This window comes from Macaca thibetana, chromosome 3 (assembly GCF_024542745.1).
Source record: "Macaca thibetana thibetana isolate TM-01 chromosome 3, ASM2454274v1, whole genome shotgun sequence".
In the NCBI taxonomy this organism is placed as follows: domain Eukaryota; kingdom Metazoa; phylum Chordata; class Mammalia; order Primates; family Cercopithecidae; genus Macaca; species Macaca thibetana.
In genome coordinates, this window is record NC_065580.1 from 141,309,730 (window position 1) to 141,324,769 (window position 15,040).

General features: G+C 40.0%; 2 protein-coding genes across 8 annotated transcripts in view; one reads left to right on the plus strand and one right to left on the minus strand.

Moving 5' to 3' along the window:
- Nucleotides 1-1,124: 1,124 nt before the first annotated feature.
- LOC126950503 (olfactory receptor 2AE1) lies at nt 1,125-2,944 on the plus strand. The gene has a single exon (XM_050784142.1). The coding sequence runs from the start codon at nt 1,444-1,446 to the stop codon at nt 2,488-2,490; it is 1,047 nt and encodes a 348-aa protein (XP_050640099.1). The 5' UTR covers nt 1,125-1,443; the 3' UTR covers nt 2,491-2,944.
- An 8,687-nt stretch (nt 2,945-11,631) lies between these two features.
- Nucleotides 11,632-15,040, minus strand: part of LOC126950478 (cytochrome P450 3A43) — a 44,312-nt gene continuing 40,903 nt past the window's right edge. For all 7 annotated transcript variants that reach the window (XM_050784030.1, XM_050784036.1, XM_050784032.1 and 4 more), the window contains 2 exons: nt 14,033-14,195; nt 11,632-11,830 (listed from right to left, as the gene is read on the minus strand). In XM_050784030.1, the coding sequence (XP_050639987.1) occupies nt 11,735-11,830; nt 14,033-14,195 (259 nt within the window). In that variant the 3' untranslated portion in view covers nt 11,632-11,734. The remainder of the gene's footprint in view (nt 11,831-14,032; nt 14,196-15,040) is intronic.

Sequence of the window (15,040 nt, forward strand, 5' to 3'; positions counted from 1 at the left end):
GGAACTAAGACCTCTAAAACAGCAGAACCTAAAAGTGAAGGGATAGAAAGCTAAAATTTTGCTGGTGGGTCACAGTTACAGAAACTACAGTGAGAGGACTCGTTCTCGCTTCTACCTGGTGATTTCTGGATCCATGAATCTTGCTATGGGAGGAACAGCAGGATAAGTTGAATGCAGATTTAGAGTATATTTTGCATCTTGGAGGACATTGCCCCAGCACCAAAAAGTGTTGCCAACCAGACGGTCTTCAAAAGGCCTTCCTTTGGATTCTCCTTTAGTTTTTCTGACTTCTGGGTCAGGTGTGCATTCTTTTTTTTTTTTTTTTTTTTTTTTTTTTTTTTTTTTTTTGAGACGGAGTCTCGCTCTGTCACCCAGGCTGGAGTGCAGTGGCGGGATCTCTGCTCACTGCAAGCTCCGCCTCCCGGGTTCATGCCATTCTCCTGCCTCAGCCTCCCGAGTAGCTGGGACTACAGGCGCCCGCCACCACGCCTGGCTAAATTTTTTGTATTTTTAGTAGAGACGGGGTTTCACCGTGTTAGCCAGGATGGTCTTGATCTCCTGACCTCATGATCTGCCTGCCTCGGCCTCCCAAAGTGCTGGATTACAGGCGTGAGCCCCAGCGCCCGGCCAGGTGTGTGCATTCTTAATCGGACCATTAACAAGCGCCCCAGCTTCTGCAGGATATCCACACCACCAATTTCAGAGGCAACAAGAACTGACGTGGGTTTCAGTCTGCCTTTGTGGGGTTACAGCTCATGCTTATGGGTTCCAGCATGCCTTTGATCTGCCACTTTTTATATCCATTTTTTTTCCTGACTACTTGCCCTCTGGACTTAAAGTTCCAGCATCAGACACAAAGGTAACAGCCATGTATAGATGGCCTAACCAGCTTCCACAATTGTGTAAGAGAAATCTCTTAGTGTTTTAGCTTTTCTAATAAAATTCTCACTGATAAAATAAACAACCCCCTCAAGCTTTGCCCCAAACTCTGTGTGTGTGTGTGTGTGTGTAGAGAGAGAGACAGCTTAAAAATCTGCCTTCACAAATACGATCAGTCTGAAATCTCAGAATATCTAGACTCTATTAAGTATCAAACTTCAAGTCTCTTCTCATTAAGAAAGACATGTGTGTGTGTATGTGTGTGTACGTATGTGTGTTTTGGAAGCATAGGAAGTAAATGGTGAATAAACATACGCACACACATACATATATAATCACACATACACACACATATATATCTTTCTTAATGAGAAGAGACTTGAAGTTTGATAATAGAGTCTAGATATTCTGAAATTTCAGAGTGATTATGTTTGTGAAGGCAGATTTTTAAGCTCTCTTTTAAATAAAGGTTATTTCAATAATTAGAGAGGTTGAATAATTAGAAATGGAAACTTTTTTTTTTCACAGGTTCTGTCTTCTATCAAAAGGTGCTTTTCATCGGGTATGCTGGACCCCAGTATTTCTAATCACACCCTTTATCTCCACTCTCTGTTATCCCAGGGACTGAGAAAGGGAACAAGGTGGCAGAGGAATCAGACCTCTCTGGCAGACTTCATCCTTGAGGGGGTCTTTGATGACTCCCTTACCCACCTTTTCCTTTTCTCCTTGACCATGGTGGTCTTCCTTATTGCCGTGAGTGGCAACACCCTCAACATTCTCCTCATCTGCATTGATCCCCAGCTTCATGCACCAATGTATTTCCTGCTCAGCCAGCTCTCCCTCATGGATCTGATTCATGTCTCCGCAACCATCCCTAAGATGGCTACCAACTACCTATCTGGCAAGAAGTCTATCTCCTTTGTGGGCTGTGCAACCCAGCACTTCCTCTATTTGTCTCTGGGTGGTGCCGAGTGTTTTCTCTTAGTTGTCATGTCCTATGACCGCTATGTTGCCATCTGTCATCTACTGCGCTATGCTGTGCTCATGAGCAAGAGGGTGGGACTGATGATGGTTGTCACGTCATGGTTGGGGGCGTCCGTGAACTCCCTAATTCACACAGCGATCTTGATGCACTTCCCTTTCTGTGGGCCTCGGAAAGTCTACCACTTCTACTGTGAGTTCCCAGCTGTTGTGAAGCTGGTGTGTGGCGACATCACTGTGTATGAGACCATGTACATCAGCAGCATCCTCCTTCTTCTCCTCCCCATCTTGCTGATTTCTACATCCTATGTCTTCATCCTTCGAAGTGTCATTCAGATGCGTTCATCTGGGAGCAAGAGAAATGCCTTTGCCACTTGTAGCTCCCACCTCATGGTGGTTTCCCTTTGGTTCGGTGCCTGCATCTTCTCGTACATGAGACCCAGGTCCCAGCGCACGCCATTGCAGGACAAAGTTGGTTCTGTGTTCTACAGCATCGTTACCCCCACATTGAATGCTCTGATTTACACTCTCCGGAATAAAGATGTGGCTAAGGCTCTGAGAAGAGTGCTGAGGAGAGACGTTATCACCCAATGCATTCAACGACTGCAATTATGGTTGCCCCGAGTGTAGAGCGGAATAGGATAAGCTCCTTAAATTAATTCATGTAAACCTGTAAGGCTCTTCAGGGAGCTAGCTCCCTTATGCTGTTTTACTACTAGAAGAAAAACACGTTTAACACACAATTCCAATATTCCACCTCAGTGTCAGGTATCCAAGCACTGTGGAGAACATTTCAGTGGGTCTTTAGAGAATTAGGGAAAACTTTTTAAGAAGTCCTTTTGAAAGAAGACATATAAAGGTCAGTGACACCCTGAAAAAAAGAAGGCAAGATAAAGATATAAGGGCCCTTATCTATTATTATTTTTATTAACAACAAATATATAAAACATGCCACCAGAGAATATTTATGGAGCATAAAATGGGAGTGTGTTGCTTACTTTTGGAAAAAGGGGAAGTAAATGGTGAATCATGGCTGTTTGAAAGGGAGGATGCATGATATAAAAGTTATATTCTTTTTTTTTTTTCTTTTTTTTGAGATGGAGTCTCTCTCTGTCACCTAGGCTGGAGTGCAGTGACACGATCTCAGCTCACTGCAACCTCTGCCTCCCAGGTTCAAGTGATTCTCCTGCCTCAGCCCCCAGAGTAGCTGGGATTACAGGCGCGCGTATTTTTAGTAGAGACGGGGTTTCACCATGTTGGTCAGGCTGGTCTTCAACTCCTGACCTCAGGTTATCCACCTGCCTCGGCCTCCCAAAGTGCTGAGATTACAGGCGTGAGCTACTGCACCCAGCCCTAAAAGTTATATTCTTAGACCCTTAGAGTTCCTTGAATCACAGTGTGTAAGAATTCGTAAGGGAAAGAATAATGCATTTTGTATACATACATAATAATATATAACATAATTCTTGTAATACATGTTGTGTTTAACAGATATTTGTTGAGTGCCTAGTATGATCCAGGTGGTAAACTAGATGTTTGGAATTTACATTGTGAAACTTAAGATTTTTTATACATCTGCTTGTGCTTTTCTTTGGTTTATATTGGACCTGTCATATCAGTAGGGATATTAACTTTTATTATTTCACAGACTGAAAATACCTTTCTGTTCTTTGAGGGTTTCTAGCCTTGTGATTTGGAATCAGAATGATCTGGAGGAGAGTCTGCCACTTGCTAACAGTGGGATACATGGCAAATTACTTAACCTCTCAAGGCCTCAGTAATCCTATGTGTTTAATGGAAAAAAAAAGGTGACCTGAGATTTTGTGTTAGTTGTGAGTATTGGTTCCAAGCAACAGAAATGGACTCTGAATGATACAAGCAGAAAAGAGACTTATTGAACGGATGTTGGGAAGATGCCAGAATCAGTGGGAGCACTAAAGAACCAGATTTGGAGACTATTAGTCCCATATGTTACTGCCAAATTGTCCACAGAGTAAGTCCAAGAAGAGGCCAGTAGTAGAATTCATCCAATGGGGACAAGATTATTTGGGTTTAACAATATGGGGGAGGACTAATGCAGGTCGTTATAACCATCTGATCTGCAGGGATCTCTTATAATCTTGCTCTTGAAATTATTTCTCTCTCTCCTGCATTATAAATTTTCCCAGTCTACTTGATCAATACCATCAGCCTGCAGACATACCTTTATGACTGTCATCTTAAAAAGAAACTTCCTCTCAACCCTGGAAAGTCTAAACCAAGCTCGTTCAACCCAGGTACTGCAGGCTGTATGTGACCCAGGAAGGCTTTGAATGCGGCCCAACACAAATTCATAAACTTTCTTAAAACATTATGAGATTTTAATATTTATTTATTTATTTATTTATTTATTTTTTAGCTCATCAGCTATCATCAGTTTTAGTGTATTTTATGTGTGGCCCAAGACAATTCTTCTTCTTCCAGTGTGGCCTGGGGAAGCCAAAAGATTGGATGTCCATCCGTGGTCTAAATAGTCTTACAGAAGAATTCCTTGAAACAGTTTTCTTTTTTTTTGAGACAGAGTCTCGCTCTGTCACCCAGGCTGGAGTGCCGTGGCATGGTCTCTGCTTACTGCAAGCTCCGCCTCCTGGGTTCAAGCCATTCTCTTGCCTCAGCCTCCTGAGTAGCTGGGACTACAGGCGCCTGCCACCACGCCTGGCTAATCTTTTTTTTTTTTTTTTTTAATTTTTAGTAGAGACGGGGTTTCACCATGTCAGCCAGGATAGTCTCGATCTCCTGACTTCGTGATCCACTTGCCTCGGCCTCCCAAAGTGCTGGGATTACAGACATGAGCCACCGCGCCTGGCCAAAACAGTTTTCTTTACCTGTCATTTCCACTTTTTCTGCTTCCATATTCTCCTGAGCTCACTTCAGTTGGCTTTTGTCATCATCAATCTGTGGAAACCATTAGGATGATTGTCACAAATGGCCTCCTTGTGGCCACATTCAATGGCCAATTTTCAGTGTACCCAACAGCCTTTGACAAAGTTGATTATGCCTTCCTTTTTGAAACACTTTCTTCACTGAACACTACACTCAATTTAACTCCTACTTCATTGACTCTTCATTTTCCATTTCTTTGCTTGAATGTTCTCATCATTTTAACTTTTTTATTTAAATTGTTTCATGTTACTTCCTTGTTCTCATGCTCTTCTATAGCAGCGATTCTCAAACATGAATACACATTAGAATCATCTGAAGGTCTTGTTAAAGCAGTTTGCTGGGCTCCAGTTCCAGGGTTTCTGATTCAGAGTTTCTGATTCAAAAACTCTGGATTTACATTTTTAATAAATCCCAAGTGGTGCTGATGCTGTTGATGTAGGAACTGCATCTAGAAAATGTATTTTTCTTCCAGAATATCCATGGTGACAATGTAGCAGATGAGTAAATTTAGCCTTCTGTGAACAGAGGAGAAAGTAATCCCTCCTGACTCCCAACCCCACACTGCTTCCCTGTCTTCTCATGGGAGCCGTCTCCTCTTGGGTGGCCCATTGGAGTCACAACACTACAGCCCTGCTTTTGTCTGGTCACTGGAGTAACCCAAGAGTAGGGATATCAGCTCCATGGCAGGCAGCTGGAGGGGCTCATGACAACTCAGAACCCCATGGTTGTGCTTCTACTTACTCTCTCAAAGTGAGGGGCTTGCCCTTCTCTACTTTCTGTCTCAGGTTTCTCAAGAACACATCTCCATACTAGAGTATGATCAGGAGCATCTCAACACTCAAAGAATATGCAAGGGGAACTCTGGAATAAAAAAATTCAGGCCAGGTGTGGTGGCTCACACCTATAATCCCAGCACTTTGGGAGGGTGAGGTGGGCGGATCACTTGAGGCCAGGAGTTCGAGACCAGCCTGGCTAACATGGTGAAATCCTGTCTCTGCTAAAAATACAAAAATTAGGCAGGTGTAGTGGTGCATGCCTGTAGTCCCAGCTACTCGGGAAGCTGAGGCAGGAGAATTGCTTGAACCCGGGAGACAGAGGTTGCAGTGAGCCGAGATCATACCACTGCACTCCAGCCTGGGCAACAGAGTAAGACGCAAAGAAAAAAAAAAAAAAGGTGAATTTAGCACAATTGTAGGATTCAAGAGCAACACATAAAAAGTCAAACACATTTCTACATGACAGCAATGAATATATGAAAACACATTATAAATGCTATATGATTTATAATCCCTCCAATTAAAACAAAAGACTTTAGCTATAAACCTAACAAAACATCTCACTATCCTGAAACTAGGAAATGTACATGAGAGGAAGAAAGGAAGGAAAGGAAATGGAGAGGTATCCTGTGTTCATACGGTCAAGATTGTACATAGTAAACATAGATTTATTTCATATTGATCTGTAAGTTTATTTCAATTTGTATCAAAATTTCAGAAAGTTTATTTTTAGATATTGATGTTTATTCTGAATTGTATAGAAAGTCAAAGAACCAACAATAGATAAAATATTTCTGAAAAAAATAAATGAAGTGGGAGAAATCACTTGCAATGATGTTACTACTTACTATGCAGCTGCTATAGTCAAGACGCTGTGATCAGTGGGACAGAATAGAGAATGAGAAATAGATGCACACAAATAGGCCCAGCTGATTTTTTTTTTTTTTTGACACGGAGTCTTGCTCTGTAACCCAGGCTGGAGTGCAATGGCGTGATCTCGGCTCACTGCAACCTTCGTCTCCCTGGTTCAAGCGTTTCTCCTGCCTCAGCCTCCTGAGTAGCTGGGTTTACAGGTGCACACCACCATGCCCGGCTAATTTTTGTATTTTTCAGTAGAGACGGGGTTTCACCATGTTGGTCATACTGGTCTCAAACTCCTGAGCGGACCTCGTGGTCCACTCACCTCGGCCTCCCAAAATGCTGGGATTATAGGCATGAGCCACCGCGCCTGGCCTGATTTTTTTTTTTTTTAAAGATAGAGTCTTGCTCTGTTGCCCAGGCTAGAGTGCAGTAGCTTGAACTTGGCTTACTGCAACCTCTGCCTGCTGGGTTCAAGCGATTCTTTTGCCTCAGCCTCCCAAGTAGCTGGGACTATAGGCATGCGCCACCAAGCCCAGCTAATTTTGTATTTTTAGTAGAGATGGGGTTTCACCATGTTGGCCAGGCTGGTCTTGAACTCCTGATGTCAAGTGATCCACCTGCCTCGACCTCCCAAAGTGCTAGGATTACAGGTGTGAGCCACTGTGCCCGGCCCAACTGATTTTTGATAGTAGTGCAAAAGCAATTCAGTGGAGGAAGGATAGCCTTTCCAAAAATGGTGTTGGAACAATGAATAGCCATAGGCCCCAAGAAATGAACCTTGAGCTAAACCTGATACCTTATACAAAAATTAATGCAGAATGAATCATAGACTTAAACGTAAACGATAAAACTATGTAACTTTTAGAAAAACAACAAAAACATTGGGGGTGAGGTGCGGTACACAAAGAATTTTCAGACTCAATACCAAGAACACAATTCATAACAGGAAAAATTGATAAATTGGTCCCCTCAAAATAAAGTTTTACTTGATAAAAGTAATGAAAAAACCTTGTGAAAAAGAAAAGTTAAGCTACACATTGTGACTATAAAAGAATAGCAGGTGAGAATCACGAGGGTCATAGGCTGATGGAGTAGTTCTGTATCTTGATTCTTCTGGGCATTATGCAAATCTACACATGTGATGAATTTGCATAGAGCTACACACACACACACACACACACACACATACACACAAATGAGGGCTCATAAATGGTGAAATCTGAATAAAACCCTGTGGATTATGTCAATGTCAATTTCTTGTTACTAGAGTAATAAGAGTATACTATATTCATAGTTATGGAAGACATTAACATTGGGGGAAAAATGAAGGGTACATGACACATCCCTGTACATTTTTGGGGCAACTTTCTGTGAATATATATTTCCAAATAAAAATTAAATAAATATTTAAATTAAAAAAATGAATGTCTACCCTCCAGTTTGGGAAGACAGAAAAACATTCTTTCACTAGCACTGTTTTGATTATTGCTTTTATTTGCTCAATAAAAGCAATAAAATACTTGTTAAGAGGAAGGACAAGCAACACATTGCAACTCTAAAATAATAGCAGATGAGGCCAGGCATGGTGGCTTATGTCTGTAATCCCAGCATTTTGGGAGGCCGAGGCAGGCGGATCACTTGAGGTCGGGAGTTTGAGATCAGCCTGGCCAACATGGTGAAACCCCGTCTCTACTAAAAATACAAAAATTATCCAGGTGTGGTGGTGCATTCCTGTAGTCTCAGCTACTCAGGGTGGTGGGAGGGGGAGGATGAGGCACGAGAATCCCTTGAACTCTGGGAGACAGAGGTTGCAGTGAGCTGAGATTGCACTACTGCACTCTAGGCTTGGTGATGGAGTGAGACCCTGTCTCCAAAAAAACCCCCAAAACCAAAACAAAACAGCAAGTGTAAAAAAAGCTGGCCAAAACCCACCAAACCAAAATGGCAACGGAAGTGACCTCAGGTCATCCTCACTGATCATTAAAAGCTAATTATAATGCATTAGCATGCTAAAAGACACTCCCACCAGGGCCATGAGAGTTTACAAATGACATGGCAATGTCAGGAAGTTTCCCTATATGGTCTAAAAAGGGGAGGAACCCTCAGTTCTGGGAATTGCCCACCCTTTCCTGGAAAACTCATGAATAATCCCCCTTATTTAGCATGTAATCAAGAAATAACATAAAAATGGCCAAAGAGGAGCCTATGCTGCTGTTCTGGTCATGAAGTAGCCATTTTTATCCCTTTACTTCTTAATAAACTTGCTTTCACTTTACTCTATGAACTTGCCCTGAATTCTTTCTTGCGAGTGATCCAAGAACCCTCTTTTGGGGTCTGGACTGGGACCCCTTCCGGGTAACATTATTGCTAATAGTACATGCTATATTAGGGCAATTTCCTTTTGTTGATGAAAAGAATCAAACTCTGTAAAATATTTGAAGAGATTTATTCTGAGCCAAATATTAGTGAGCATGTCCTGTGACACAGCCCTCAGGAGGTACTGAGAACATATGCCCAAGGTGATAGGGGTGTGTCTTGGTTTTATACATTTTAGAGAGGCATGAGACATCAATCAAATACATTTTGGAAATACAATGGTTTGGTTCAGAAAGGTGGGACAACTCAAAGTGGGATGTTGAGGGGGTGTGTGCTTCCAGGCTATAGGTAAATTTAAACATTTTCTGACTGGTTGAGTTTGTTTAAAGACCTGGGATGGATAGAAAGGAAATGTTCAGGTTAAGATTGAAAGAAAAAAAAAAAAAAGCTTGTGGAGACCAGGGTTCTTTTGAAGTCTTATAGTGGCTGCCCTTAGAGACAATAGATGACAAATATTTCCCATTCAGAACTTTAAAAGGTGTTAGACTCTTACTTCATCTCTTCAGGATTGGGAGGGCCTGGAAGAAAAAGATCTAGCTACATGATGAAAAGAGATTCTTTACAGATGCAAATTCTTTACAGATGCCCCACAAAGGACCATTTCAAGATATGGCAAAGAAACATATTTTGGGGTAAAATATTTTGAGTTTCTTCTTTGTCACGTAATGTTATGCCAAACTCAGGTTGGAAAGTAAGTCATGACATATAGGGTTAAATAAAACCCATCTGATGAGAATTTATGGTTTGTAGGGCATGACTCCCTAGATGCCTTAGATAGGAATTTGGGCAAGATGAAAAAATCAAGGCTTCGTTCTCACTCTGGAAAAGTGGAGACCCATATACACAAAATAAGAAAAACTGGCCACATGGTTACACAACCTGTCTCAACTAATTCCCTATGGTCATTTGGTTTATTTAATTACTTGCCTTTAATCCTAGGTTCAGGGCTCATAAGCATTATGCAAACTAGAGTTATCATATTACTATTAATTTCACTTTGTTTTTTCTTTTTAAACCTTGTATCTGTTACCAGTTAAATTTCCTTACATAAGTACAACTCCTAAGCAAATAGTGCTGGTCTAGCCTCTTGAGATGATTTTAGATAAAATTAGACAATAATTGACTTCAGGTAGACTTAGCCTGTTTATTGCAGCACTATTCGCAATAGCAAAGATTTGGAATCAGCCCAAATGCCTGCCAACGATAGACTGAATAAAGAAAATGTGGTACATATACACAATGGAATACTATGCAGCCATAAAAAGGAATGAGATCATGTCCTTTGCAGGGACATGGATGAAGCTGGAAGCTGTTATCCTTAGCAAACTAACACAGGAACAGAACACCAAACACCACAAGTTCTCACTCATTAGTGTGAGCTGAACAATGAGAACACATGAACACAGGGAACAACACACTGGGGCCTGTTGGGCGGGGGCGGGGGAGGTAGAGCATCAGGACCAACAGCTAATGCATGTGGGGCTTAATACCTAAGTGGTAGGTTGATAGGTGCAGCAAACCATGGCACCCCTTTAACTGTGTAACAAACCTGCATGTTCTGCACATGTATCCTGAAACCTAAAATAAAATAAAATAGAAACAAACAAAACAAAATATCACTGCTCATTGATAATACTTTTAGTCATTCAAGAGCTCTGATGAAGATGACAAAAAGATTATTGTTGCTTTAATGCCTACTAACAAAACATCCATTCTACAGCTGTGGATAAAAGAGTAATTTTAACTTTCAAGTCTAATTATTTAAGAAATATATTTCATAAGGCTATAGCCACCATAGATAGTGATTCCTCTGATGGATCTGGGCAAAGTCAATTGAAAGCCTTCTGGAAAGGATTTACTACTCTAGATGCCATTGAGAGCATTCATGAGCCATGGGAGGAGGTCAAAATATCAACATTATTTTGAAAATTTGGGAATATATAGCCCTATTTCTTTGGGATGAAGCAGAAAAGGAAAACGAAGAATTCTGTGCAGCCTCTGATACCGGCTGAAACTGATGAATGCCTTTAGCTTTGCTGCCCAATCAACTGACTAATAAACCACATCTTATTCAGTGTTCATTATGTTAAAACATTTGAGAGTAAAAGGTGAAATAGAACAAGTGTAGGAAAATATGTTCCCTGCCTTCCAGTACTATCAGTTGAGATGATACATAACATTTAGTCAAAACTAATAATGTAAAAATATGTTCCTAAGTTGAATGTTACCAAATTGTGTGCTTCAAAAGAGGCAAATGAAACTACAAATATGTTTTCTAAACAATAGGCAAAGTCACAGTGGTTTAACTCACACCTAGATTAATAATCAATTAATAATCAATTAATAATCAATCAATCCTTTAGAGTTCTGTAAAAGGCCCCATAGAACCAGCAATTGTAATGACCAAAAATATTTAATTGTTGATCTCATTGATCTAATTCTGTAGATTCATCCTTAATATGCAGGAAGACATCAGATAACAGTTTTGTAAAGAGGTGTTTATTGACTTTCTCAATATAATACTTACTATAGAATATCACAAATAGAACATGTAATATAAATGCCACTACAATAATCACAACTATAATTTTCCTTTTCATTAAAAATTGGTAAAATTGTAGAGAAAAGTTTATTCTCTGATCAGAGCTCAGGAGGACCTGAGGGTACTAACTGGAGGTGGCAAGGAGATAGTCTTATGAGAACTAGAGAAGGTGACTGTACTTATTTGGCACTGATTTGTCACCTCCTTCATAGTATGCAATGTGTAATACTCTACACAGACAATGAGAGCTCAATGAATGTAGATCATTTCTAATTATTCACCCAATACATTAGGTTAAGCTCATCTTCATTTCTGAGTTTTATTCACAAAGCAATTTGAAGTGTCTGGTGTTCTGGGATACAGCTTTCTTGAACAAAGTAGAAGTCCTTAGGGAAAGTCAGGGTCCACTTGTAATCCCATCTCTTAAGTGCACTTTTAAAACAATAGGTTTTTCTGGTTGAAGAATTGGTAGATTGTTTAATTTCAGTGGGATCTGCAAAAGTTAAACAAGAATATTGGGAAACAATGAAGCAAACGAAGAAAAGATAGAAGCAAAGTAAAAAAGACGACATCAAGGGTAATGCTTTGCAATGATTTTTAAAAACTACTTTCAGCACCATACATGTTGGTTTCTTTGTACTTGTTCAGTGAGCTCTGTGAAGACTGGATAGTGAAAGCATTTACCATTCATCATTTAACAAAATGTTTATTGAGTATCTATTCTGTGCCAGGCTTGAGATTGTTCATGCTGGCTTCTGTTCCTTTTTATTTAAATTTTAAGCAAAGAGATATTTTAAAAAATCAAATCCAGATTATTAGGCATTATGTTAAACTATTTTAGAAAAGTCATTTAAAGTTAATTTTGTGTATGATGAAACTTGCAAGATAATCCTCAGTAGGTGTTATATATTTCAATTAAATGGACAGTCTTCAACTTATAAAGAATTCATTAACTTCTTCCAACCGAACCCATCCAGTGTAATGATGGGAAGAGACCTTCAAGAAGCATTATGCTTTTGTTTTTTACATCTTCTCTTGATTTCCAAAGGAAATGCAAATGGGAAGCTTCTCAAGGCCTATAGTGTTTTGACTAATACTTTGAGCCCTCATTCTCACCAAGTCACTTCTTCAGTGTCAGGGGAGCAGCCAGCAGAGAAATGTTCTGATCTCAGTTAAGTGAAGGGCAGGGAAATTGTCATGGAAATTGAAAAGTGCCAGCTAGTAGATGCTTGGGAACTTGCCAGGGAGTATCACCCCATCCCACGTGTGCAGAGACCTGCTTTTATTCAGAGCTGAGCCTCTGTCTGTACACACTTAGAGAATGGATACACAGCTTCCCTAAAGCCACAAATAAGATTGAAACACTATCTATTCTTCTTCTTTCCCATGCACAAAGCCTACTTTAGAATAGGAGTTGCATAGTAAATGCACAAGTCTTAGAAATAAGACTTATAGGGCCTTGCTTGATATAAATCAATGACAAGTATTCATTAAGTTTTTCAGAGAAAGGATTCCATATCTTTCTATTAATATGACTCATTATTTTTACATTTCAAATGGCATGAATATGTTTTTCCTGTAGATCGACACACACACTCAAATATACAAATGTCACATGTTAAATTTAAAAATTAAATAGCTTAAAACTTGTATCCAAGGACTCCAAATCAACTGCAAATCACTCCTTAAACATGTATAGAATGCCTGCAACGGATAATGTCCCCTGCAAGATGCTATTGGACTTTTATGAAAGAATTAAAACAAAACAACGTAAATGGGGCAGAGAGGAGAAATTCTTAGAATAGAGAAAAGACTTACAGGATAAAACTGATTGGTGTAATGAAAAGTATAAAATTAGGTGATACCAGCCTGCAATAAACTGTAACAAAGCAGAAGAATAATTGGCCCTGTACTCGATGGGGAAGGTTTCTTAGAGTGGCTTGGGGAATTGATGTAGGACTTGTAGGATAAGAACAAAATGAGAAGGAAAAGAAGAACATTTATAGGGCTATTATTGGGGTGAAAAGATGTACAGCTTGTATGAAGCAGGGAAGCAGCACTCCTGGAAGATAAGGCCAAATGGTCAGGATGGCCTTGGACTATGAGCATCTTTTCTATCTGGCAGAAATGCCTTAAATTAGTGATTCTCAACATTGGCTTCACGTGAGAACCAATGGGAGAGCTTTTAAAGCCACAACTCTGGACAAATTAGTTTAGAATTTGTGAGATGATCCAGGCAACATGAATTTTTGAAGCTCCCCAGTGATTCCAATGTATAGTTAGTGGTTGAGAAACACTGTCATGAGAAGGCTTCTGCAAGTTCTAGTGGAGGAAAGCACCATTCAAAAGTCCTGACAAAGTAATCATTGCACTTCATGATTGTGCAAAACACTTCCTTATCTTTACAGTTGACATGAAACTGAATTTAAAATTTGCCCAAGTTCACAGAGACTGAACTTAATTATACCATGCTAATCTATATTGATATTAGATGATCTTTATAGTTCTGTCTTTATAAAGTCACAGATTTTGAACTCCAGAAGAGATTCATCTTTAAGGATTATAGATAGCTCCAATTAGATTCTTTGTCCCACAGAGCAAATTATTGAAAGATGAACAATAATTTAAAAAAATACATAGACTTTTCAGTTTAAAAAACTCCCAATAAACATTATTTATAAGAAAGTTTACTGACCTGAGTTTCTTCACAAGGTTCGAAGGAGAAGTTCTGCAGTGCTTTAATGACAGCTAGTTTTATGTTTGTGAGAGCAAACCTCATGCCAATGCAGTTTCGGGGTCCAGCTCCAAAAGGTATGTATCTGTAAGGATCTATGCTGTCCTTGTTCTTCTTACTGAACCTAGTTTCACAGAAGTAGATAAAAACAAGTTAATGAAACATAAAAACTATTAAAACTACACGTTAGGCCGGGCATGGTGGCTTTTGGGAGGCGAGCCCCACCTCAGCCTCCCAAAGTGCTGGTATTACAGGCGTTAGCCACCGCACCTGGCTGGCTATACATTTTTTGAAGGTTAAACCCATGTTTATTCAAATTTGATTCCTCAATATTTGATTATATTGAGAAAAAATTTTGATGGAGGAAAGTGATAATGCCCTTGTGGTTATGTGTTTTTAAAAGAGTACTTATATTTTAGAGAAAATTCTGAAATAGTTACAGGTTATTGCTTCAAGATAGCATTGTAGTCACAGAGAGGATTGTGATGGTGTGTGGACAGGGCAGCTGACGTGCAGTATTGACTGTTGAGACAGGTTATAAACACACGGGGATGCATTAATACTATTCTATAGCTTGGTGTCTATAGATGATAGTTATGTGTATGTCAAACATTCTTCACAACAGACTTTTTTTTAGTATATGGATTTCTCACTGCCTGGTCCAGTTCCTGACACACGGTACCCACTTACTATCTGTTTGGTGACTGAATGATACAAAGAGAAGTGCAGTGAGCGGTCTCTGATTTTGTGTTGGTGCAGCCACAGGAGGCGGAAGTGCCGAGATGGAGGAAACACAGAAGTCCTCTACTCCAGAAAACAGAGAACTTGGTCAATTCAGATTTGCTCTTTCAACAAGTATTATGTACAGAGTCTGTGCCAGCAGTAGGGACAGCATGCCTAACAAGACAAGGTCCCCGCCATTGGGAAGTTTACAGTTAGGGGCCAATAAAAGTCTAGATCCCAGGCCTC